The 25,185-nt window shown below is 37.2% G+C and overlaps 1 protein-coding gene across 1 annotated transcript in view; it reads right to left on the reverse strand.

Annotated features, from left to right (window-relative positions):
* The window catches only part of STXBP5L (syntaxin binding protein 5L), a 425,975-nt gene that overhangs the window by 314,320 nt on the left and 86,470 nt on the right, over nt 1-25,185 (reverse strand). Inside the window, exon 3 of the mRNA XM_044382469.2 lies at nt 20,004-20,101. Coding sequence (XP_044238404.1) covers nt 20,004-20,101 — 98 coding nt within the window. The remainder of the gene's footprint in view (nt 1-20,003; nt 20,102-25,185) is intronic.

Here is a 25,185-nt window from a genome sequence, read left to right on the forward strand (position 1 = left end):
CAAAATCAATGCTCAGAAATCAGTTGCATTTCTGTACACGAATAACGAGAACGAAGAAAGAGAAATCAGGGAATCCATCCCATTTACAATAGCACCAAAAACCATACGTTACCTTGGAATTAACTTAACCAGAGACGTAAAGGACCTTTATTCTAGAAACTATAAATCACTCTTAAAAGACATTGAGGAAGACATAAAAAGATGGAAAGATATTCCATGCTCATGGATCGGAAGAATTAACATAGTTAAAATGTCCATGCTACCCAGAGCAATCTACACTTTCAATGCTATCCCGATCAAAATACCGAGAACGTTTTTCAAAGAACTGGAACAAATAGTCCTTAAATTTGTATGGAACCAGAAAAGACCCCGAATCTCCAAGGAACTGTTGAAAAGGAAAAACAAAGCTGGGGGTATCACAATGCCGGACTTCGAGCTGTACTACAAAGCTGTGATCACAAAGACAGCATGGTACTGGCACAAAAACAGACACATAGACCAATGGAACAGAATAGAGAGCCCAGAAATGGACCCTCAGCTCTTTGGGCAACTAATATTTGATAAAGCAGGAAAAAACATCTGGTGGGAAAAAGACAGTCTCTTCAATAAATGGTGCTGGGAAAATTGGACAGCTACATGCAAAAGAATGAAACTTGACCACTATCTCACACCATACACAAAAATAAACTCCAAATGGATGAAAGACCTCGATGTGAGACAGGAATCCATCAAAATTCTAGAGGAGAACATAGGCAGCAACCTCTACGACATCAGCCAAAGCAACCTTTTTCATGACACATCCCCAAAGGCAAGAGAAACAAAAGATAAAATGAATTTATGGGACTTCATCAAGATTAAAAGTTTCTGCACATCCAAGGAAACAGTCAGAAAAACTAAGAGGCAGCCCACAGAATGGGAGAATATATTTGCAAATGACACTACAGATAAAGGACTGGTATCCAAGATCTACAAAGAACTTCTCAAACTCAATACACGAGAAACAAATAAACAAATCAAAAAATGGGCAGAAGATATGAACAGACACTTTTCCAATGAAGACATACAAATGGCTAACAGACACATGAAAAAATGTTCAAAATCATTAGCCATCAAGGAAATTCAAATCAAAACCACACTGAGATACCACCTTACGCCAGTTAGAATGGCAAAAATAGACAAGGCAAGAAACAACAATTGTTGGAGAGGATGTGGAGAAAGGGGATCCCTCCTACATTGTTGGTGGGAATGCAAGTTGGTACAGCCACTCTGGAAAACCGTGTGGAGGTCCCTTAAAAAGTTAAAAATTGAGCTACCCTATGATCCAGCCATTGCGCTACTGGGTGTTTACCCCAAAGATACAGACGTAGTGAAGAGAAGGGCCATATGCACCCCAATGTTCATAGCAGCAATGTCCACAATAGCTAAATCGTGGAAGGAGCCGAGATGCCCTGCAACAGATGACTGGATTAAGAAGTTGTGGTCCATATATACAATGGAATATTACTCAGCAATCAGAAAGAATGAGTTCTCAACATTTGCTACAACATGGACGGCACTGGAGGAGATAATGCTTAGTGAAATAAGTCAAGCAGAGAAAGACAACTATCATATGATTTCTCTCATCTATGGAACATAAGAACTAGAATGATCAGTAGGGGAAGAAAGGGATAAAGGAAGGGGGGGTAATCAGAAGGGGGAATGAAACATGAAAGACTATGGACTATGAGAAACAAACTGAGGGCTACAGAGGGGAGGGGGGTGGGGGAATGGGATAGACCGGTGATGGGTAGTAAGGAGGGCACATATTGCATGGTGCACTGGGTGTTATACACAACTAATGAATCATCGAGCCTTACATCGAAAACCGGGGATGTACTGTATGGTGACTAACATAATATAATAAAAAATCATTATTAATTAAAAAAAAATAAATAAATAAATAAAAAAAATAAAAAAAAAATAAAAAAGATTATAAGGGGTTACTATAAACAATTATATGCCAAAAAACTAGATAATTGATATTAAATGAAGAGATTCCTAGAAAGTCACAAACTATTGAAACTGACTCAAAAAGAAATTAAAAAATCTAAATAAACCTTTAAAAAGATTAGAAATCAAATACCTACTCAGAATGAAAAGCACAGGGACAGATGGCTTCATTGGTCAACTCTACCAAACAATTAAGATTTATACTTGTTCTTCATTAATTCTTCTAAAAATCAGAAGAGGAAACACTTTCCAACTTACTCTATTAGGCCAGTATTATCCTGATATTAGAAAAAGATAAAGATATCACAAAGACAGAAAAGTAAAGATCAATAATTCATTAATATAGACACAAAATCCCCAAAAAAATAGAAGCCAACTGAAACCAGCAATATGTAGTAAGAATCATTTATCATGACTTGGTGAGATTTACCCCAGGAATGCAAGATTGTTTTAACGTCAGAAAATCAATTAATATACCATCTCAATAGAACAAAAATAACTTGGTCACCTCAATGGATACAGAAAAAGCATTTGAGAAAATTTAATACCTTCAGAAAACTCTCGATGAATTAGGAATAGAAGGAAATTTCTTCAGTCTTATAAAGCACATACAAAAAAACCAACTGCTAACATCATACTAGTGAAACAGTGAATGTTTCCCTTCTGAGATAAGGAAGACAAAAATGCCGCTCCTGCCACTTCTATTTAACAATGCATTGGAATTTTTACCCAGGACAGCTAGGCAAGAAAAGTAAATAAAAGACGTTCAGATTAGAAAGAAAGAACTAAAACTATTGGTGGTTGAGAAGATCTTGCACATACACAATCCTAAAAAATATACTAAAAATTATCAGGACTAATAATGGAGTTCATTAACGCTGCAGGTTACAAAATTAATGTACAAAAATCAACTATGTTTCTGTATACTAGCAATATCCAAAAGTGAAATTAAGAAAATAATTCCATTTACAACAGTATCCAAAGGAATAAAATATTCAGGAATAAAATACCCAAAAGAAGTGCAGAACTTGTATTCTAGAAACTATGAAACACCATCAAAAAAATTTAAGAACTAATAAATGGAAAGATATCCCATGTTCATAGATCAAAACTTAATATTGTTAGAGTGGCAAACCGATCTTCAAAATCAATGCAAATCCTATCAAATTCCCAGCTGGCTCTTTTTTTTTTTTTTAACAGAAATCGAAAAGCTAATCCTAAATTTCATATGAACATTCTAGAATCCCTAAATACCTAAATGATCTTGAAAAAGAAGAACAGTTGGAAGACTCAAGCTTCCCAATTTCAAGATGTAAAGAGAGCTACAGTAATCAAAACAATGAGATATTGGATAGGGACAGACATATAAATAAATGGAACAGAACTAAGACTCTAGAAATCCTTACATATTTAGTCAGTTGATTTTCAATAAGGATATCAAAACTATTTAATGGAGATAGAATTGTTTTTTTTCAGGAATTGGTACTACAATATCCACATGCAATAGAATGAAGATGGATCCCTTCCTTACATCATATAAAAAAATTAACTCAAAATGAATCACAGACTTAAATATAAAAACTAAAATTATAAAACTATTAGAGGAAAACAGGAGTAAATTTTTGTGACCTTAAGTTAGGCAATGACTTCTTAGATACTACATCAAAAACATAAACAAAAAAATTACACACACACACTGAATTTCATAAAAATCAAAAGCCTTTGTGCTTAAAAAAAACCATCAAGAAATTGAAATAACAACCTAAAAAAAGATTGGAAGAAAATATTTACAGATCATATATCTGGTAAAGGACTTGCATCTAGAATTTAGAATATATCTTACAAATTAATAAAAACAGAAAAAAAAAACAATTAAAAATGGGCAAGGGATTTGAAAAGACATTTCTCCAAAGATATACAAACCAGCAACAAATGCATAAAAAGGTGCTCACCATCACTAGTCATTAGAGAAATGCCAATTAAGAGCAATTCATAAGATATCACTTCAGATCCAATAAGGATGAATATAATAAAAAAAGATAGATAACAAATGTTGGCAAGGATATCCATATGGAGGATGTGGAAGATATGGAGAAACTGACCTAATACATTGCTCATGGGAATGTAAAACCACTTATCCTCTTTGGAGTACAATATAGAATTTCCTCAAAATGTGAAATACTGTTACCATACAATGCAGCAATTCTTCTGAGTGCATACCCAGTAGAAATTAAAATGTCTAAACAAAAATCTGTATACAAAAGTTCACAGCATTATGTATAACAACCACAAAGTAGGAACAATCCAAATATCAATTGATTAAATAAAATAAAAAGTAATTGGGTAAATAAGAGTTGTTATATCCATACAATGGAATATTATTTGTATTAAGTTAACTAAGCCAGTCATGAAAGACCATATATTACATGATATTATATGATGTGTCCAGAATAGAAAAATCTATAGAGATAGAAATTAGGTTGGTGCTAGCCTGGGACTGGAAGGACTGAGGGAAAATAAGGAGTGACTGCTAATAGTTATAGGGTTTCTTTTAGGGATGACAAAACTATTTTAAGAGTTATTATAGTGATCATTGCGTAATTCTAAGAACATACTAAAAACCACTTTAAATGGTTGAATTATATGGTGAATTATATCTCAAAAAACTTTTTAAAATGTTGAACAAAAACAGCAAAAAGAAATACCAAATTATGATAAATGACTAGCTTTGGGTAGAAACAGATTGAAACTGGGCTGAGAAAAGAAATTAGAGCTCTCAAATTTATCTGTAGTATTTTAGTTATTTTCTTAAAAAGGAGTATTACAAAAAATATATATTACAAGAAATTAACATTTGTTCATTTTAGTTATCAGACTTATCAAAATTTATCAAAATCCTTAGACTTTCTATATTTTTTAAATTATAAAACATTAGTGATTGGAAAAGATGGCAGAGGAATAGGGGACCCTGTATCAGCCAGTCCCCTGAATCGAGCTGGATATCTACCAGACTATCCTGAACACCCATGAAATCAGCCTGAGAAGTAAGAAGATACATCTGGATCTCTACAAACGAACATCTCCAGCGCTGGGTATCAAGGTACGAAGTGGGGAGCCGAGAGTGTGCACAGATATCTGAAGATAAACAGAAGGGGGAGGGAGCAGCCCTGCTCGGGCACCAGGAAGTAGAAGCCTCCTGTGCTGGAGAGCAGGCCGGACTCGTGGACTGGTAGCTGCCAGGAAACTAGACGAAAATGGGACCTCAGGAGCACAGGCGCAAACCAGGGGTGGCTGGCGGTTTTAGAAAGGGCAGAGATGTGCCGGGCCTGGGAGAGAGGACTGGGAGAGCAGCTGTGGGGCACACAACCCAGGACGCTGCAGGTTTTTAGCAATACGACAGAAACGGTTAGAGTGGCCTGGAGAGCTCAGTGAAGAGCAGACTGTGATCTCTTTGTTCAGAGACAGAGGTTTGGATACAGTCACTCCTGCTCTCTCAGAAGAGTCACAGAAAACCACCACAGAAAGCCTCCAGAGAACAAAAGCCCAGAAACAACAGTTCTCACTGTGCCCATCCCCTCCCCCCACAGGGGCAGGGCAACTCTGCCCAAACAGGGTTGCCTAAGTATCAGCACGCCAGGCCCCTCTGCCAGAAGGCAGGCTGAAACAACAAGCCCACATCCCTAACGTCCCTATAAAACAGGTGCATCTTGCTTGGGTCCTGGTCAATAATTTGGGCTCTATACATCCCTGGGACCACACCTCATCAGGATGACCAGGAGGAGGAACCCCCAACAAAGGAAAAAAAAAGAGACTGTGGCCTCTGCCACAGAACTAATGGAAATGGATATAACCAAATTGTCAGAAAGGGAGTTCAGAGTAACAATCGTCAAGATGATGTATAGGCTTGAAAAAAATATTAACAAAAATATAGAATCTCTAACGGCTGAAATGAGAATGAATCTGGCAGAAATTTGAAGTCTCAACACTGTTAGTGCAGCCCAGAGGCCTGGTCAGAGAAGACCTGAAAGACACTGGTTGAATTATGTAGCTAAGCTGCTGCTGCAAGAACAGGCTGTCAGAGAGCAGACGGAAGTCAAACAGCAGTGGCTGAGAGCTGCCGGAAGGCGGCACAGAAGGTGAAGGCAGACCCCTCGGGTTGGGTTTGGAGGAAACAGGAAGAAGTGATGGCTGGATGTACGGAGTAAGTTCAGAAGGTGAAGGCACTAAACTGAACTTAGACAAGTTACAATGTCAAGAACAAATACATCATTTAAACACAGGATCTGCTTTTCATTAATCATTCTCCCTTCCCTAACTTTCTATGCATCACTAAGAGAATGAACACTTTTGCTACCTCCAAGGCAAACAATGCACAATTTGATAGAAAAACAAAAATAACACGAGATATTTATCTAAAGTATTTGACATACACCAAAAAGGTATTTTGCCAAAAAGGCGGAACCTGACGCTACACAGGAAGAAACTCAAGCTGTCTGATGTTCGACAAAATGATGCTACTCTAAAAACAGAGCCACCCTACGACCCAGGGATTGCACTACTTGGTATTTATCCAAAGGATACAAACATAGTGATTCAAAGGGACACGTGCACCCCAATGTTTATAGCAGCAATGTCCACAATAGCCAAAATACAGAAAGAGCCCAGATGTCCATCAACAGATGAATGGATAAAGAAGACATGGTGTATATATACAACAGAGTATTACTAAGCCATCAAAAAGAATAAAATCTTTCTGATGACTGCCATTGGAAAGAATGATTACCCAACATTTGCCGCAACATGGATGGGACTGGAGGAGATTATGCTAAGTGAAATAAGTCAAGCAGAGAAAGACAATTATCATATGGTTTCACTCATTCATGGAACATAAGGAATAGAAGGGAGATCGGTAGGAGAAAGAAGGGAAGAATGAAGGGGGGGTTAACAGAAGGGGGAAGGAGCCACGAGAGACTATGGACTCTGGGAAACAAACTGAGGATTTCAGAGGGGAGGAGGGTGGGGGATTGGGCTAGGCTGGTGATGGGTATTAAGGAGGGAACGTATTGCATGGAGTACTGTGTGTTATACGCAAACAATGAATCATGGAACGCTACATCAAAAACTAATGATGTACTGTATGGTGACTAACATAACATAATAAAAAATTTTTTTAAAAAAGTTAAAAAAGAAAAGAATGCTATGAATCAAATCCAGTCTAAACTGGATGCTCTGATGGCCAGGGTAAACGAGGCAGAGAAACGAATTAGTGAGAGGATGAGATGATAGAGAAGGAAAGAGAAGAAACATGGCTAAAGAAACTCCACATTCAAGAAAAAAGGCTAAGGGAGATTATTGACTCAATGAAACGATCCAATGTCAGAATCATTGGCATTCCTCAAGGTGGTGGAGAATGAGAGAGGTCTAGAAGAGATATTTGAACAAATTGTAGCTGAGAACTTCCCTAACCTGGTGAAGGAAACAAGCATTCATGTCCAAGAGACAGAGAGGACCCCTCCCAAGATCATGAGAACAGACCAACACCACAACATATAATAGTACAATTCGCAAATCTTCGATCCAAGGAAACAATCTTGAAAGGGGAAGAAATTCCTCACATACAGAGGCAAGAACATCAGAATAACGTCAGACCTGTCTACAGAGACCTGGCAAGCCAGAAAAAGCTGGCAAGACATATTCAGAGCACTAAGTGAGAAGAACATGCAGCCAAGGATACTTTATCCAGCAAGGCTGTCATTCAGAATGGATGGAGAGACAAGGAGCTTCCAAGAGCGGCAGAAACTGAAAGAATATGTGACCAACAAGCAAGCCCTACGAGAAATATTAAGGGGGGGTCTATAAAAGTAAAAAGACCCCAAGAGTGATACAGAACAGAAATTTACAGAGACAATCTATAGAAACAAGGACAATCTATAGAAACACAGGCAACATGACAACATTAAAATCATCTCTCTCAATAATCACTCTCAATGTGAATGGCCTAAATGCTCCCATAAAATGACACAGAGTTGCAGATTGGATAAAAAGACATGACCCATCCATATGCTATCTACAAGAAACTCATTTTGAACCTAAAGATACATCCAGACTGAAAGTGAAGGGATGGAGAACCATTTTTCATGCCAACAGACCTCAAAAGAAAGATAGGGTAGCAATTCTCATATCAGACAGATTAGATTTTAAGCTAAAGGCTGTAGTTAAAGATACAGAAGGACACACTATTATTCTGAAAGGATGCATCCAACAGCAGGATCTAACAATTATAAATATCTATGCCCCCAACAGGGGAGCAGCTAGATACACAAGCCAATGCTTAACCAGAATAAAGAGACATATAGATAATAATACGTTAATAGTAGGGGACCTCAACACTCCGTTATCAGCAATAGACAGATCACCTAAGCAGAAAATCAACAAAGAAACAAGAGCTTTGAATGACATACTGGACCAGATGGACCTCATAGATATATATAGAACACTACACCCCAGAACAACAGAATACTCATCCTTTTTGAGTGCACATGGAACTTTCTCCAGAATAGACCATATACTGGGTAACAAAACAGGTCTCAACCGATACCAAAAAACTGAGATTATTCCCTGCATATTCTCAGACCACAATGCTTTGAAACTGGAACTCAATCACAAGGAAAAATTTGGAAGAAACTCAAACACTTGGAAACTAAGAACCATCCTGATCAAGAATGATTGGATAAACCAAGAAATTAAAGAAGAACTTAAGCAATTTTTGGAAACCAATGAGAACAATAACACATTGGTCCAAAACCTATGGGACACTGCAAAGGCGGTCCTAAGGGAAAAATACATAGCCATCGAAGCCTCACTCAAAAGAAGAGAAAAATCTAAAATGCAGACCTGATAGTCTCACCTTAAGAAGCTGGAGCTGGAACAGAAGAACAGGCCTAGCCCACGCACAAAAAGACAATTGATTAAGATTAGAGCAGAGATCAATGAATTAGAAATCAGAAATACAGCAGAGCAGAATGACAAAACTAGAAGCTGGTTCTTTGAAAGAATTAATAAGATTGATAAGCCACTGGCCAGACTTATTCAAAAGAACAGAGAAAGGACCCATATTAATAAAATTATGAATGAAAGGGGAGAAATCGTGACTAACACCAAGGAAATAGAAACAATCATTAGAAATTATTATCAACAACTATATGCCAATAAATTGAACAATCTGGAAGAAATGGATGCCTTCCTGGAAACCCATAAACTACCAAGACTGAAACAGGAAGAAATTGATTATTAAAACAGACCAATTAATCATGAAGAGATTGAAGCAGTGATCAAAAACCTCCCCAAAAACAAGAGTCCAGGGCCTGATGGATTCCCCAGGGAATTCTACCAAACATTCAAAGAAGAAATAATACCTATTCTCCTGAAGCTGTTTCATAAAATAGAAACAGAAGGAAAACTACCAAACTCATTCTATGAGGCCAGTATTACCTTGATCCCCAAATCAGGCAAAGACCCCATCAAAAAGGAGAATTACAGACCGATATCCCTGATGAATATGGATGCCAAAATTCTCAACAAGATCCTAGCTAATAGGATCCAACAGTACATGAAAAGGATTATCCATCATGACCAAGTGGGATTCATCCCTGGGATGCAAGGTGGTTCAGTATTCGCAAATCGGTCAGTGTGATAGATCACATTAATAAGAGAAGAGACAAGAACCATATGATTCTCTCAATTGATGCAGAAAAAGCCTTGACAAAATACAGCATCCTTTCCTAATTAAAACTCTTCAGAGTCTAGGGATAGAGGGTACATTCCTCAATTTCATAAAAACCATCTATGAAGAGCTTACAGTGAATATCATTCTCAATGGGGAAAAGCTGAGAGCCTTTCCCTGAAGATCAGGAACATGACAAGGATGCCTAGTCTCACCATTATTGATCAACATAGTACTAGAAGTCCTAGCAACAATAATCAGACAACAAAAAAGAATAAAAGGTATTCAAATTGGCAAAGAAGAAGTCAAACTCTCTCTCTTTGCAGATGACATGATACTTTATATGGAAAACCAAAAAGACTCCACCCCCAAATTACTAGGACTCATACAACAATTCAGTAATGTGGCAGGATACAAAATCAATGCTCAGAAATCAGTTGCATTTCTATACATGAACAAAGAGACTGAAGAAAGAGAAATTAGGTAATTGATTCCATTTACAATAGCACCAAAAACCGTAAGATATCTTGGAATTAACTTAACCAGAGAGGTAAAGGACCTATACTCTAGAAACCACAGAACACTGATGAAAGACATTGAAGAAGACACAAACAGATGGAAAAACATTCCATGCTCATGGATCGGAAGAATAAACAAATTTAAAATGTCTATGCTACCCAGAACAATCTACACATTCAACTCTATCCCGACCAAAATGCCAATGACGTTTTTCAAAGAGTGGAACAAACAATCCTAAAATTTGTGTGGAACCAGAAAAGACCCTGAATTGCAAAGGAAATGTTGGGAAAAAAAAAAAACACAAAGCTGGGGGCATCACGTTGCCTGATTTCAAGCTATACTACAGAGTAATGATCACCAAGACAGCATGGTACTGGCACAAAAACAGACACATAGACCAATGGAACAGAATACAGACTCCAGAAATGAACCCTCGGCTCTAGGGTCAACTAATCTTTGACAAAGCAGGAAAAAACATCCAGTGGAAAAAAGACAGTCTCTTCAATAAATGGTGCTTGGAAAATTGGACAGCTATATACAGAAGAATGAAACTCGACCACTCTCTCACACCATACACAAAGATAAACTCCAAATGGATGAAAGACCTCGATGTGAGACAGGAATCCATCAAAATCATAGAGGAGAACATAGGCTGTAACCTCTTTGACATTGGCCACAGCAACTTCTTTCATGACACATGTCTAAAGGCAAGAGAAACAAAAGAAAAAATGAACTTGCAGGATTTCATCAAGATAAAAACTTCCGCACAGCAAAGGAAACAGTCATCAAAACAAAGAGGCAACCCACAGAATGGGAGAAGATATTTACAAATGACACTACAGATAAAAGTCTGGTATCCAAGATCTAAAAGAACCTCTCAAGCTCAATACCCAAGAAACAAATAATCAAATCAAAAAATGGGCAAAGATATGAACAGACACTTTTCCAATGAAAACATACAAATGGGTAAAGACACATGAAAAAATGTTCAACATCATTAGCCATTAGGGAAATTCAAATCAAAACCACATTGAGGGGCGCCTGGGTGGCTCAGTCGTTAAGCGTCTGCCTTCAGCTCAGGGTGTGATCCCGGCGTTCTGGGATCGAGCCCCACATCAGGCTCCTCCGTTGGAAGCCTGCTTCTTCCTCTCCCACTCCCCCTGCTTGTGTTCCCTCTCTCGCTGGCTGTCTCTATCTCTGCCAAATAAATAAGTAAAATCTTAAAAAAAAAAAAAAACACATTGAGATACCACCTTACACCAGTTAGAATGGCAAAAATTGACAAGGCAAGAAACAACAAATGTTGGAGAGGATGTGGAGAAAGGGAAACCCTCTTACACTGTTGGTGGGAATGCAAGTTGGTACAGCCACTTTAGAAAACAGTATGGAGATCCCTCAAAAGGTTAAAAATTGAGCTACCCTATGATCCAGCAATTGCACTACTGGGTATTTACCCCTAAGATACAGACATAGTGACGAGAAAGGCCATATGCACCCCAATGTTCATAGCAGCATTGTCCACAATAGCTAAATCGTGGAAGGAGCTGAGATGTCCTTCAACAGATGGCTGGATTAAGAAGATGTGGTCCATATATACAATGGAATATTACTCATCCATCAAAAAGAACGATTTCTCAACATTTGCTGCAACATGGACAGGACTGGAGGAGATAAGCTAAGCGAAATAAGTCAAGCAGAGAAAGACAATTATCATATGGTTTCACGCATTTGTGGAACATAAGGAATAGCAGGGAGACTGGTAGGAGAAGGAATGGAACAATGAAGTGGGGTAAACAAAAGGGGAAATGAACCACAAGAGACTATGGACTCTGGGAAACAAACTGAGGATTTTAGAGGGGAGAGGAGTGGGGGGATGGGCTAGACCGGTGATGGGTATTAAGGAGGGCATGTATATTGCATTGAACACTGGGTGCTATATGCAAACAATGAATCATGGAACACTACATCAAAAACTAATGATGTACTAACATATCATAATAAAAATAAAAAAGACATAACTCAGGAATGAGGAGATAGCATATGCAGACTACTGTCAACGCATTTAACTTTGGTATAAATACTGAAAACTATAAAACTATGATAAATAAAATTTAAAAATCCAACAAATTAATGGAGAAATATAACATTTTAATGTATTGAGAATGACTCAAAATCATGAAGATATCAATTCTTCCCAACCTCATCTATAGACCAAAATCTCAAAAGATGTTTGGTAGAAAATGGCAATGTGATTCTAAAATTCTAATGTAAAGTCAAAGAATGTAGAAAAGCCTAAAAAAATTTGAAAAAATAAATTTCCTGATTTCAAGACTTTTTTTAAAGCTAAAATAATCAAAATGATATGTTAGTATAAAATGAGTCCGTAAATATATTCACACAGTTATTTAAGATTTTGACCAAAGTATGAAGGCATTCAGTGAAAAAAGGATAGTCTTCTCAACAAAAAATACTGGACCAATGAAATATTTATATGTCATCAAATGAAATGTGATCCATACTTTACACCACAGATAAAAATTAACTACATGTGGATCATAGACTTAAATATAAAAAAAACAACTCAACTATTAGAAGAAAACATAGGAGAAAAATCTACCTGACCTCAGGTTACATAAAGAGTTCTTAGACATGACATCAACAGATCATTAAAAAGAATTTATAAGTTGGACTACATCAAAATTTAAGATTTTATTCTGCAAAAAATAGCATTAAAAGAATAAAAGACAATCTATAGAGTGTGCAAAAATATTTGCAAAATACATATTCAACATAAGAGTTATATCCAGAATATACAAAGAAACTCAAAACTCAGCAATAAGAAAACAAACAATACAATTTTAAAACAGGCAAAAGACAGACACTTCAACAAAAAGGATATAAGGACAGCATGAATAGGCAGTTGTTAGGAAAATGGAAATTAAAACCACAGTGTAATACTACTATACCTATTAGAATAGATAAATTTTTAAAATATTGAGAATACCAAAGTGCTGGCAAAGCTGTGGAGCAACTGAAATTCATATTGCTGATAGAAATTCAAAATGATACATCTCTGGAAAATGATTTCAGTTTCACATAAATTTAAACATACCACATGACCCAGCAATCCCACTTGTCAGATTTACTATACAAATGGAAAGTTATATTTCCATAAAATCTATACATTAATGTTCAAAGAAGCTTTATTTATGGTACCTAAAAGCTGGAAATAATCCAAATTTCATTCAACAGGTGGATGGATTAACAAAATGTAGTATATCCATACAACAGAAGACTACTCCACCATAAAAAGGAATTACCTTTTAATGCACATATAACTGTGATGAATCTAAAAGACATTATACTGAGTGAAAAAAAGCCAGATCAAAGAGTCACATACTATATGATTCTCTTAGGTAGAAGCTAGGCACGAGCAGTGGAAGGAACACAGGGAAGCAGAGTCCCAAATCCTTGAAGGGAATGATAGAGACACGTCGCTGGGGGGGAGGACAGTGATAAATAAGCTACACATTAAAGGCCCAGGGGTACAACAGCCTGACTTTAGGGCTTCCAAGACCTTGGGACTGAGAGATCAAGAGCCACAGGTGCAGAATATGTGCTCTCCTCTTCCACCTCTGCCCCAGGGTAACCCCTAGATTCATCATAATGCATTTGCATTGCGGGTATACCTCCCGCATGGAGAATGGCTACCATGACGTTCCAGTACAAACCTTGTAGAGTCCAAAACTCCCCCTCCCAACCTGTGGAAGGAGGCTCCCAAATGATTGGAAACAGCTTCCATAAGAGACTATCCCCTGCAGGTCAAAGCTCCTCCCAGCCCAGAGAGATGCACAAATAACGCATTCCGAAACACCCTGGGGCAGGTTCCTGGGGCAGCACTTTACACCAATTAAATCATGAATCCATTTTCTAACTATTTTTTATTGAAGTATAATTACATACAGTGTTATATTAGATATCAAGATATACTACAGAGCTGTAGTAATCAAATCCATATGGTACCGGCACAAATACGGAAACATAAATTAATGTGACAGAATAGAGAGCCCAGAAATAAACCCATGCTTATATAATCATATTAACCTACAACAAAGGTGGCAAGAATATACAATGGGGAGAAATAGTCCTTTCAACAAATAATGCTGGGATAACTATACAGCTAATGCAAAAGAATGAAACTAAACTACTGTCTTACACCATACACAAAAATAAACTTAAATGGATTAAAGACCTAAATGTGAGATCTGAAACCATAAAACTCCTAAAAGGAAACATAAGAGAGTAATTTCTTTCACATCAGCCATAGAAACATTTTTCTAGATATGTCTCCTGACACAAGGGAAACAAACACAAAAATAAACATAGGTACTACACCAAAATAAAAAGGGTTTGCACAGTGAAAGAAACCATCAACAAAACAGAAAGGCAGCCTATGGAATGGGAGAAGATATTCACAAATGATATGCCTAATAAAGAGTCAATACCCTAAATATATAAAGAACTTAGACGACTCAACATCATAAAACCCCAAATAATCTTATTTCAAAATGTGAATCTCTTTTTAATATAAAACTAAATTTTAAAATTATAAGTTTAAAGGGCAGAAATTGTCGAATTAGACAAAAAAAAAAAAAAACCAACACCCAATCCATGCTGTCTTACACTTGAAATATGAAGACACTAATAGGTTAAAATGAAAGAGATGGAAAAAGATATACCATGTTAAGACTAATCAAAAGAAAGCTTCAGTGGCTACATCCATATCAGACAAAGTAAAATTCAGATTAGAAAATATTATCAGAGACAAAGGTCATTTCATAATGTTAAGAGTCAACTCATCAAAAGGACTTAACACTCCTAAATGTTCATACAGCTAACAATGCTTTGAAATACATTAAATGAAATAAAACTGATAGAACTGCAAGGATAAACAGATCAGGTTACAATTATATTGAGAGATTTTAATACCACTCTCTTAGTAATAGAAGAAACAGATAGTGATAAAGAGAAAATCAGTACAAATACAGATCTTAACCACACTATCAATTGATTTTTCCTAAGTGATATTTACAGATCAATCCACCCAACGACAATAGTACACATATTCATTTCAAATACACATTTAACATTTATCAGGACAGACCACAGACAGGACCAGAAAACAAGCTTCAGTTAATTTTTAAGATTCTGGTTATACAGAGTATATTCTCTGACCACAATGGAACTACATTAGAAATCAATAACAGAATTCTAGAAAAACATCTAATATTTGGAAACTAAATAACACATAAATAACCCATAGGTCAAGAAAAGAAATCAAGCAGAAATTAGAAAATATTTTAAACATAATGAAAGGAAAACACAACATATTAAAATTTGAGGATGGAGAATTCCAAATCTGTGAAGATGAAGTAGTTCTATTCCTCCCAGCTTCTGCCTCTTACCAACAACAACAACAACAACAAATCTCTGGATATAATATTACAATCAAATAGAAAGAATGTGAAAGGTAGAAAGAAGGAGGAATGACAAACCAACTCAGGACTTGAGGAATGACACAGCAGCAATTTCCTTGGGTTTCCTTATTGTGTCTTATATATCCTGGACAATGCACTGTAGAAGTCTCCAACCCAGAACCACCAACTGGTACAAACAAAAAAACAGAAACAAAAACTCCAAGAAAAGGACTCTTTTCCCAGCCAAAGGACTGAGAAGATAGGTAGACCTAAAAACAAATTTTGGCATCACTGAACCTAATCTAGCAAACAATAAAGAAAAAACTCTCCTCTTCCTGACTCCACACAGTTTAACAGTGTTGACTGGGGAACTGATCTTCCACCTTATCCTTCTCCCACCCTGCAGAGAGCGCACTCCAATTCCCTCAGCAGGTAGTGTTTAAGGGCACAAATAGAGAGTTAATCACCCATCCCCTGCCTGGCAGAAGCAGTTAGCACTCTGTTCCACTGTCAGGTGGCATTAGTGCACAAAGGAGAACGCTAATCTGCCATCTCCAGACTAGTAAAGCGGGTGGGAGTAATCCAATCTGATGGGACAGTATTAGTGAGTCTGAATGAGCACCTGATCTTACATTCCCTTCCTAGTATAAAAAAAAGGTGTTCTAATTCTCCTACCAGCGTAGCATCGGTGGAATTCAGGGGCAACAAGATTTAATGAGATGGTACAAGGTGGGGATTCACACACACATTAAGCTTCACACACACTCTCCTAGCTCTGTCAGCTGGGTGGTCATTGGGAAGTTGAATACCCACATCCACCTGACAGCACTAAGACTGAACAAGGTGGGCAAATCAGGGCTAGTCACCACCCATATTGTGTCAGAGGATCCTACTAGGAGCTGGAACTCTACTCACATCAGTGAGCTGGAACAAGGTGGTGCAAGGAAGAGTTGTTGATACCATGCTTTCTATCTCTCCTGACGTCACTGGGGCCCTGTAGGAAGATGAACTTCCATTCCCACATGTTGGAAAATGAGGTGGGTGAGTCAGTATCCACTTTTGCTGGGGTGGGTATGTTGACGGGGCCCAACACAAAACTTGAATATACACACCCACCCAGCCCTCAAGTTACACCTCAACAGGGGGACTTAACTAGTAAAAAAAAAAAAAAAATTATTACTAGCATCCAAGTTTCATAATATAATATCCAAAATATCCAGGATACAATTGAAAATCACTCACCATACTAAGAACCAAGATAATGGCACTTGAATGAGAAAAGATAATCAATACATGCCAACATGAAAATGAATCAGATGTTGTAATTATCTGAAAAATGTTTTCAACAGCCATCACAAAAATCCTTCAATAAGCAATTATGAATCTTCTTAAAACAAATGAGAAATAAAGATCAGCAAATAGGAATTCTAAAAAAGAAATGAACTGAAAAATATAATAACCAAGATAAAAATGGATAGGCTCAGTAGTATAGTGGAGATGATAAGGATAAAATCAGTAAACTTGGGAAGAGATCAATAAAATTTACCTGATCTGAACAACAAAGGGAAAAGAGACTGAAGTGGGGAAATACAATAAACAGTGTCAGGGGTCTGTGGGATAAGAACAAAAGATGTAACATTCATGTAATTAGAGCCCCAGAGGGAGAATAAAAAGACAGTGGGATTGAAAAACTATTATAAAAAATAACGGCTGAAAACTTCCAAATTTGATGAAATACATAAACCTACAGATGCAGAAAGTGGAGCAAACACCAAATAAGATAAACCCAGAAATATCCATGTCGAGAAACATCATAATTAAGCTTCTGAAAACTAAGGGGGAAAGCTCTGGAAAGCAGGCAGTGACAAAGTATTATAAATGAACATGAAATTGAATGATAGTAATTTCTCATCTGAAACTGCAGGCAGAGACAAAGTATTATAAATGAACATGAAATTGAATGATAGTAATTTCTCATCTGAAACCACAGCAGCCAGAAGAAAGTGGTACAACATTTTTCAAGTAATAAAAGAAAGTAACTGTCAAGTGTGTATACAAGCAAAAATATCCTTGAGGAATGAAGAATACATACATTCTCAGATGAAGAAAAACTAAGACAATTTGTTTCTAACAAATCTACCCTTTAAAAAAAAAATCTAAAGAAAGTGCTCTAACCAGAAGGAAATGAAAGTTCTCAAATCAACAGCACATATTTTCACCATAAAAACCCTGGAAAAAGAAGTCTTGGAGCATTAGAAAGGAAATAACAGGATTGGGTAAAAATTTGGGTAAATATAATAGATTATACTACTTCTTATGAGTTTCTTAAGTCTCATTTGATGTCTGAAGCAAAAATGATAGCACCATATGATGTGGTGCTGCTCAAGGCATTTACAGGAAATTAATAAGATAATTACACTTTAAAAGTAGACAGGGTACAGGGACCTAAATGGAAGGAGGTTTCAATTTTCCTCAAAGTGAAAAAATGTTGATACCAGTAGACTGTGATAATTTACGTATGTTTACTGTAATACCTAGAGCAACCACTGAGAAAACTCTACAAAGCAATATACTCAAAAACAATACAAATAAATCAAGATTGAATTACTAAAAATGTTCAAAATAACCCACAGGAAAATAGGAAAAGACAAATAGACAAGAAACAGAGGAAACAAGCAGAAAACAAACAAGTAAAATGGCAGAATTAAGTCCTAACATATAAATAATTACCTTATAATAAATTACCATCATATATCAATTAAACAAAGTAGATTGACATAGTAGATTGAAAAGAAAATGATCCTACAAAATCAATATACAAAAATGAGTTGCATTTCTACGTACTAATGATAAATTATCAGAATGAGAAATTAAGAAAACAATCCCATTTACAACTGCATCAAAAAGAATAAAGTACCTAGGAATAAATTTAACCAAGGAAGTGAAAGACCTTGACACTGAAAACTGTAAGATACTGATGAAAGAATTTGAAGAAGTTATAAATGAATGAAAAGATATTCCATGCTCATGGATTGAAAGAATACTGTTAAAATATCCATTCTACTCAAATCAATACACAGATTCAACATGATCTCTATAAAAATTCCAATGGCATCCTTTACAGAAATAGAACAATCCTAAAATATGTATAAAACCACAAAAGACATTGAGTAGCCAAAGTAATCTTGAGAAAACAGAGAACAAAGCTAGAGGCATCATGCTTCCTGATTCCAAACTATATTACAAAGTTAATCAAAACATTATGGTATTGGCATAAAAGTAGACATATAGACCAATGGAACAGAACCAAGAGCCCAGAAAAAAACCCATACATACATGGTCAACTAATATATGATAAGAGAGCCAAGACTACTCAATGGGGAAAAGACAGTTTCTTCAATAAATGGTGCCAGGAAAACTGGACAGCAATATGCAAAAGAAAACTGGACTAATATCTTACAGTACACATAAAAATTAACTCAAAATGGATTAAAAACTTGAAAGATAAGAACTGAAGCCATAAAACTCCTAGAAGAAAATAAATACAGTAAGCTCCTAGACATTGGTCTTGGCAATGACTTTTTGGATATGATACCAAAAGCAAAAATAAACAAGTAGGACTACATCAAACTAAAAAGCTTCTGTACAACAAAAGAAACCATCAACAAAATAAATGGGAGAAAGTATTTACAAATACATATCTGATAAGGGGTCAATATTCAAAACATATAAAGAACTCATACAACTCAATATCAAAATAAAAAACAATTAGATTAAAAAATGGACAGAGGACCTGAATAGACATTTTTCAAAAGAAGACCTACAGATGGCTGATACATGAAAAGTTGTTAGGCATCACTAATTATCAGAGAAATGCCACAATGAGATATCACTTCATACCTGTTAGAATGGCTATTACCAAAAAGACAAGAAATAACAAGTGTTAGCGAGGATATGGAGAAAAGGAAACCCTTGTACACTATTGGTGAGACTGTAAATTAGTACAGCCACTATGGAAAACAGTATGGAGTTTCCTCAAAGAATTAAAACTAGAACTTCCATATGATTCAGCAATTCTACTTCTAGGTATTTATCAAAAGGAATTAAAGAAAGGACATCAATAGTTATCTCACAGACATTAAAGATATGCCAATAAACCGGACAATGTGGTCTTTCACAATCATTACCCTTTTTGAAGAAACCAACTTTATTTGGTCATATTTCACTTACCTGAATATTTAAGGAAATGTAATTGGTATTAATGTAACAAATAATAAAACAAATATTAAGGATACATTCGTATAGCACCTGTTCTTGTCCCAATAGCCAAGATTTTCTGAACTGGATCAAAGGCTAATGCTGTGGGCTGATAAGGAAAACCATGCCGAACTGTCTGAAAGAGAGCAGATAGTAAAAATAGTCATCAAGGAAATAAAAATAAATAAAACTAAAATCACAAGATACCATTGTCCAACTACCATAATGACTAAAATAATTATTTTTCATTAAAAAAATACTACCAAATGTTGGTAGGAGTATAAAATGATACAAACACTTTGGAAAATTGTCTTGTAGTTTTCTATAAAACTATCTGTCCTATTACCTATAAATTTCTCTCCTATGTATGTATCTCAGAAAATAGCATATGGCCACATAATAATGTGTGTTAAGTATGCCCCTATTAGCTTTATACATAACAACCTAGAAACAGTCCAGCTGTCCAACAAGAGAATCAAAACCAAAATGTGCTATACTCATACAATAAATTACCACTCACCAGTTGAAAGATAAACACTAATGACAGATGCAACCACATGGATGATTCTCAAAAATGTTATGCTAAATATAAGAAGCAATACACAAAACAGTGCATATAGTATAATTATATTAGAGTCTGAACAAGCAAAACTAACCTATGGTGAAAAAAATTCAGAGCTTGGTTGACTTGAGGAGAACTCACTGGAAGGGGGTATGAGTAAAGGTAATATTGTATATTTTGATAAAGGTTTGGATTACACAGGTATATACACTGGCAAAAAGTCATCAAATTGTATGATAAAATTTATGATTTCTCTGTGTGAAAATTGAATGTCAAAAAAAGATAGGAATAGAATTATAAACAATGGTTATACTGAGTTATATGATATGCATACTGATGTTTTAATGATATGCATACTGAGGTTCTAAGAGGTAAAGTCTACTGACACCTGCAACTTAATTCAAAATGCATCCATAGAAGTATTATGGCTCATAGATGAATGGACATATATTATAAAGTAAATATAGCAAAATGATAATTGTCAAATCTAAGTGGTGAGTATGTATGTGTATGTGTGTGTGTATACACATACATACATGAATGCTCATGGTATAACTTTTTCAACTCCTCTGTGTATTTGAAAGCTTTCACAGTCATACAATGGGGAAAAAAAGAAAAGAAAAATATAAAAAGTTGATAATATCATAAAGGTGACAAGACTAACATAAGAATATAATAATAGAGGGAAGAGTTAAGATGGCAGAGGAGTAGGGGACCCCTTTTTGAGCCAGTCCCCTGAGTCGAGCTGGATAGGTACCAGACCAGCCTAAACATCCACGGAATCCGCCTGAGACGCAGGAAGATACATCTGGATGTCTACAAATGAACATCTCCAGTGCTGAGTATTGAGGTACGAAGTGGGGAGCCGTGAAACCGCGCACAGATATCGGAAGATAAATGGAACGGGGAGGGAGCTTCCACATTCGGAGGCCAGGAAGCGGTAGCCACCTGCACGGGGGAGCGGGCGGACTCGCAGACTGGCACCCGCGAGAGAGCAGGCTGAGACCGTGAGCCGGGGAAGGCACCCCTCCAGACTGAAACAGAGCTCCGGTGTGCTCACTGGAACCAGACTGAGACCGGGAGCTCTGGGAGCGCGTGGGGGCGGCAGGCGGTGTTAGAAACACAAAGGATAGAGACGCGCCGGCCCTGGAAATGAGGGCTGGGATGCTGGGTGTGGGGCGCACATCCCGGGATGCTGCAGGGTTGAGCAGCACCAACAGAAACAGAGTTAAAGTGGCCAGAACATCAGTGGAGAACGGTCCGCGATCCCCTCTGTTCTGTGACAGAGGCTGAAATTCGGCCGCTGCTGCTGCTCTGACTCTCAGAAGAGGCACAGCAAACCACCAGGGAAAGCCGCCAGAGAACAAAAGCCTGGAAACACCAGCTCACAGTGTGCCCATCCCCATCCCCCCTCGCAGGGAACACGGAGACTCTACCCAAACAGGGTTGCCTGAATATCGGCGTGGCAGGCTCCTACCCCAGAAGGCAGGCTGAAAAATCAAGAAGCTCACATCCCTAAGATCCCTATAAAACAAGGGCGCATGGCCTGGGTCCTGGTCAATAATTTGGGCTCTGGACAACCCCGCACCCTCTCCTCATCAGAATGACGAGAAGGAGAAATCCCCCCCAGCAAAGAAAAGACAATGAGTCTGTGGCCTCTGCCACAGAACTAAAGAATATGGATATAACCAAATTATCAGAAATGGAATTCAGAGTAACAATGGTCAAGATGATGTGTACACTTGAAAAAAGTATTAATGAAAATGTTAATGAGACTATAGAATCTCTAAGGGCAGAAATGAGAGCGAATCTGGCAGAAATTAAAAATTCTATGAGCCAAATGTAGTCAAAACTAGAGGCTCTGATGGCCAGGGTGAATGAGGCAGAAGAACGTATCAGTGAATTGGAGCATGGGTTAGTAGAAGAAAAAGCTAAAATAGAATCTGGACTAAAAAAAATCCACGCTCAGGAATGTAGGTTACGGGTGATTACTGACTCAATGAAAGGTTCCAATGTCAGAATCATCAACATCCCCGAGGGGGTGGAGAAAAACAGAGATCTAGAAGAGATATTTGAACAAATTGTAGCTGAAAACTTCCCTAATCTAGCAAGGGAAACAAAAATTCGTGTCCAAGAGGCAGAGAGGACCCCTCCACGCTCAACCACGACAAACCTACACCAAGTCATGTCATAGTGCACTTCGCAAATATTAGATCCAAGGATACAGTATTGAAAGTGGCCAGGGCAAAGAAATTTCTCACGTACCAAGGCAAAGGTATCAGAATTATGTCAGACCTGTCTACACAGACCTGGAATGAGAGAAAGGGTTGGGGGGGCTTTTTTAAAGCTCTTTCAGAGAAAAACATGCAGCCAAGGATCCTTTATCCAGCAAGGCTGTCATTCAGAATTGATGGAGAAATAAAGACCTTCCAGAATCACCAGTCATTGACCAATTTCATAACCACGAAACCAGCCCTACAGGAGATATTAAGGGGTGTTCTATAAAAGTAAAAAAGCCCCAAGAGTGATACAGAAGAGAAAGTCACAATCTATAGAAATAAAGACTTCACTGGCAACATGGCCTCATTAAAATCATATCTCTCAATAATCAGTCTCAATGTAAATGGACTAAATGCTCCCATAAACACCACAGGGTTGCAGATTGGATAAAAAGACATGACCCATCCATTTGCTGTCTACAAGAGACTCATTTTGAACCTAAAAATACATTCAGACTGAAAGTAAAGGGATGGGATACCATCGTTCATGCCAATGGACCTCAAAAGAAAGCTGGGGTAGCAATTCTCATATCAGATAGATTGGATTTTAAACTAAAGACTATAGTTAGAGACACAGAAGGGCACTATATTATTCTTAAAGGATGTATCCAACAAGTGGATATGAAACTATAAATATATACGCCCCCAAAAGGGAGCAGCAAGATACACAAGCCAACTCTTAACCAGAATAAAGAGACATATAGATAAAAATACGTTAATAGTAGGGGACCCTCAACACTCCACTATCAGAAATAGAACACCCATGTAAAAAATCGACAAAGAAACAAGGGCTTTGAATGCCATACTTGACGAGTTGGACCTCATAGATATATATGGAACACTACACCCCAGAACCAAAGAATACTCATTCTATTCTAAGGCCCATGGAACATGCTCAAGAATAGACCATGTTCTGGGACACAAAACAGGTCTCAACCGATACCAAAAGACTGAAATTATTCCCTGCATATTCTCAGACCACAACGCTCTGAAATTGGAACTCAACCACAAGGAAAAATTTGGAAGAAACTCAAACACTTGGAGACTAAGAACCATCCTGCTCAGGAATGACTCGATAAAAGAGGAAATCAAAAATCAATTTAAACAATTTATGGAGACCAACAAGAATGAAAACACAACGGTCCAAAACCTATGCGATACTGCAAAGGCGGTCCTAAGGGGGAAATACATAGCCATCCAAGCCTCACTGAAAAGAACAGAAAAATCTAAAATGCAGTTTTTATATTCTCACCTCAAGAAGCTGGAACAGCAACAGAGTGACAGGCCTAACCCACTCACGAGGAAGCAGTTGACCAAGATTAGAACAGAAATCAATGAATTAGAAACCAGGAGTACAGTAGAGCAGATCAACAGAACTAGAAGCTGGTTCTTTGAGAGAATCAATAAAATTGACAGACCACTGGCAAGACTTATCCAAAAGAAAAGAGAAAGGACCCAAATCAATAAAATTATGAATGAAAAAGGAGAGGTCACAACCAAGACCAAGGAAATTGGAAGGATTATTAGAAACTTTTATCAACAGCTATATGCCAATAAATTAAGCAACCTGGAAGAGATGGAGGCCTTCCTGGAAACCTATAAACTACCAAGACTGAAACAGGAAGAAATTGATTTCTTTAACAGGCCAATTAATTATGAAGAGATTGAGTCAGTGATAAACAACCTTCCAAATAACAAAACTCCAGGCCTGGATGGTTTTCCTGGGCAATTCTACCAAACATTCAAAGAAGAAATAATACCTATTCTCCTAAAGCTATTTCAAAAAATAGAAACAGAAGGAAAGCTACCAAACTCATTCTATGAGGCCAATATAAACTTGATCCCCAAACCAGGCAAAGACCCCACCAAAAAGGAGAATTACAGACCGATTTCCCTAATGAATATGGATGCCAAGATCCTCAACAAATCCTGGTTAGTAGAATCCAACAGTAAATTAAAAGGATTATCCATCATGACCAAGTGGGATTCATCCCTGGGATGCAAGCGTGGTTCGACATTCGCAAATCAATCAGCGTGATACATCATATCAACAAGAAAAGACTCAGGAACCATATGATCCTCTCAACTGATGCCGAAAAAGCATTTGACAAAATACAGCATCCTTTCCTGATTAAAACCCTTCAGAGTATAGGAATAGAAGGTACATTTCTCAATCTCATAAAAGCCATCTATGAAAAGCCTACTGCAAATATTATTCTCAATGGGGAAAAGCTGGAAGCCTTTCCCTTAAGATCAGGAACACGACAAGGATGCCCACTCTCGCCACTATTATTCAACATAGTACTAGAAGTCCTTGTAACAGCAATCAGACAACAAAAAGGGATCAAAGGTATTCAAATCGGCAAAGAAGAAGTCAAA

Source organism: Ursus arctos, unplaced genomic scaffold (genome assembly GCF_023065955.2).
Source record: "Ursus arctos isolate Adak ecotype North America unplaced genomic scaffold, UrsArc2.0 scaffold_4, whole genome shotgun sequence".
In the NCBI taxonomy this organism is placed as follows: Eukaryota; Metazoa; Chordata; class Mammalia; order Carnivora; family Ursidae; genus Ursus; species Ursus arctos.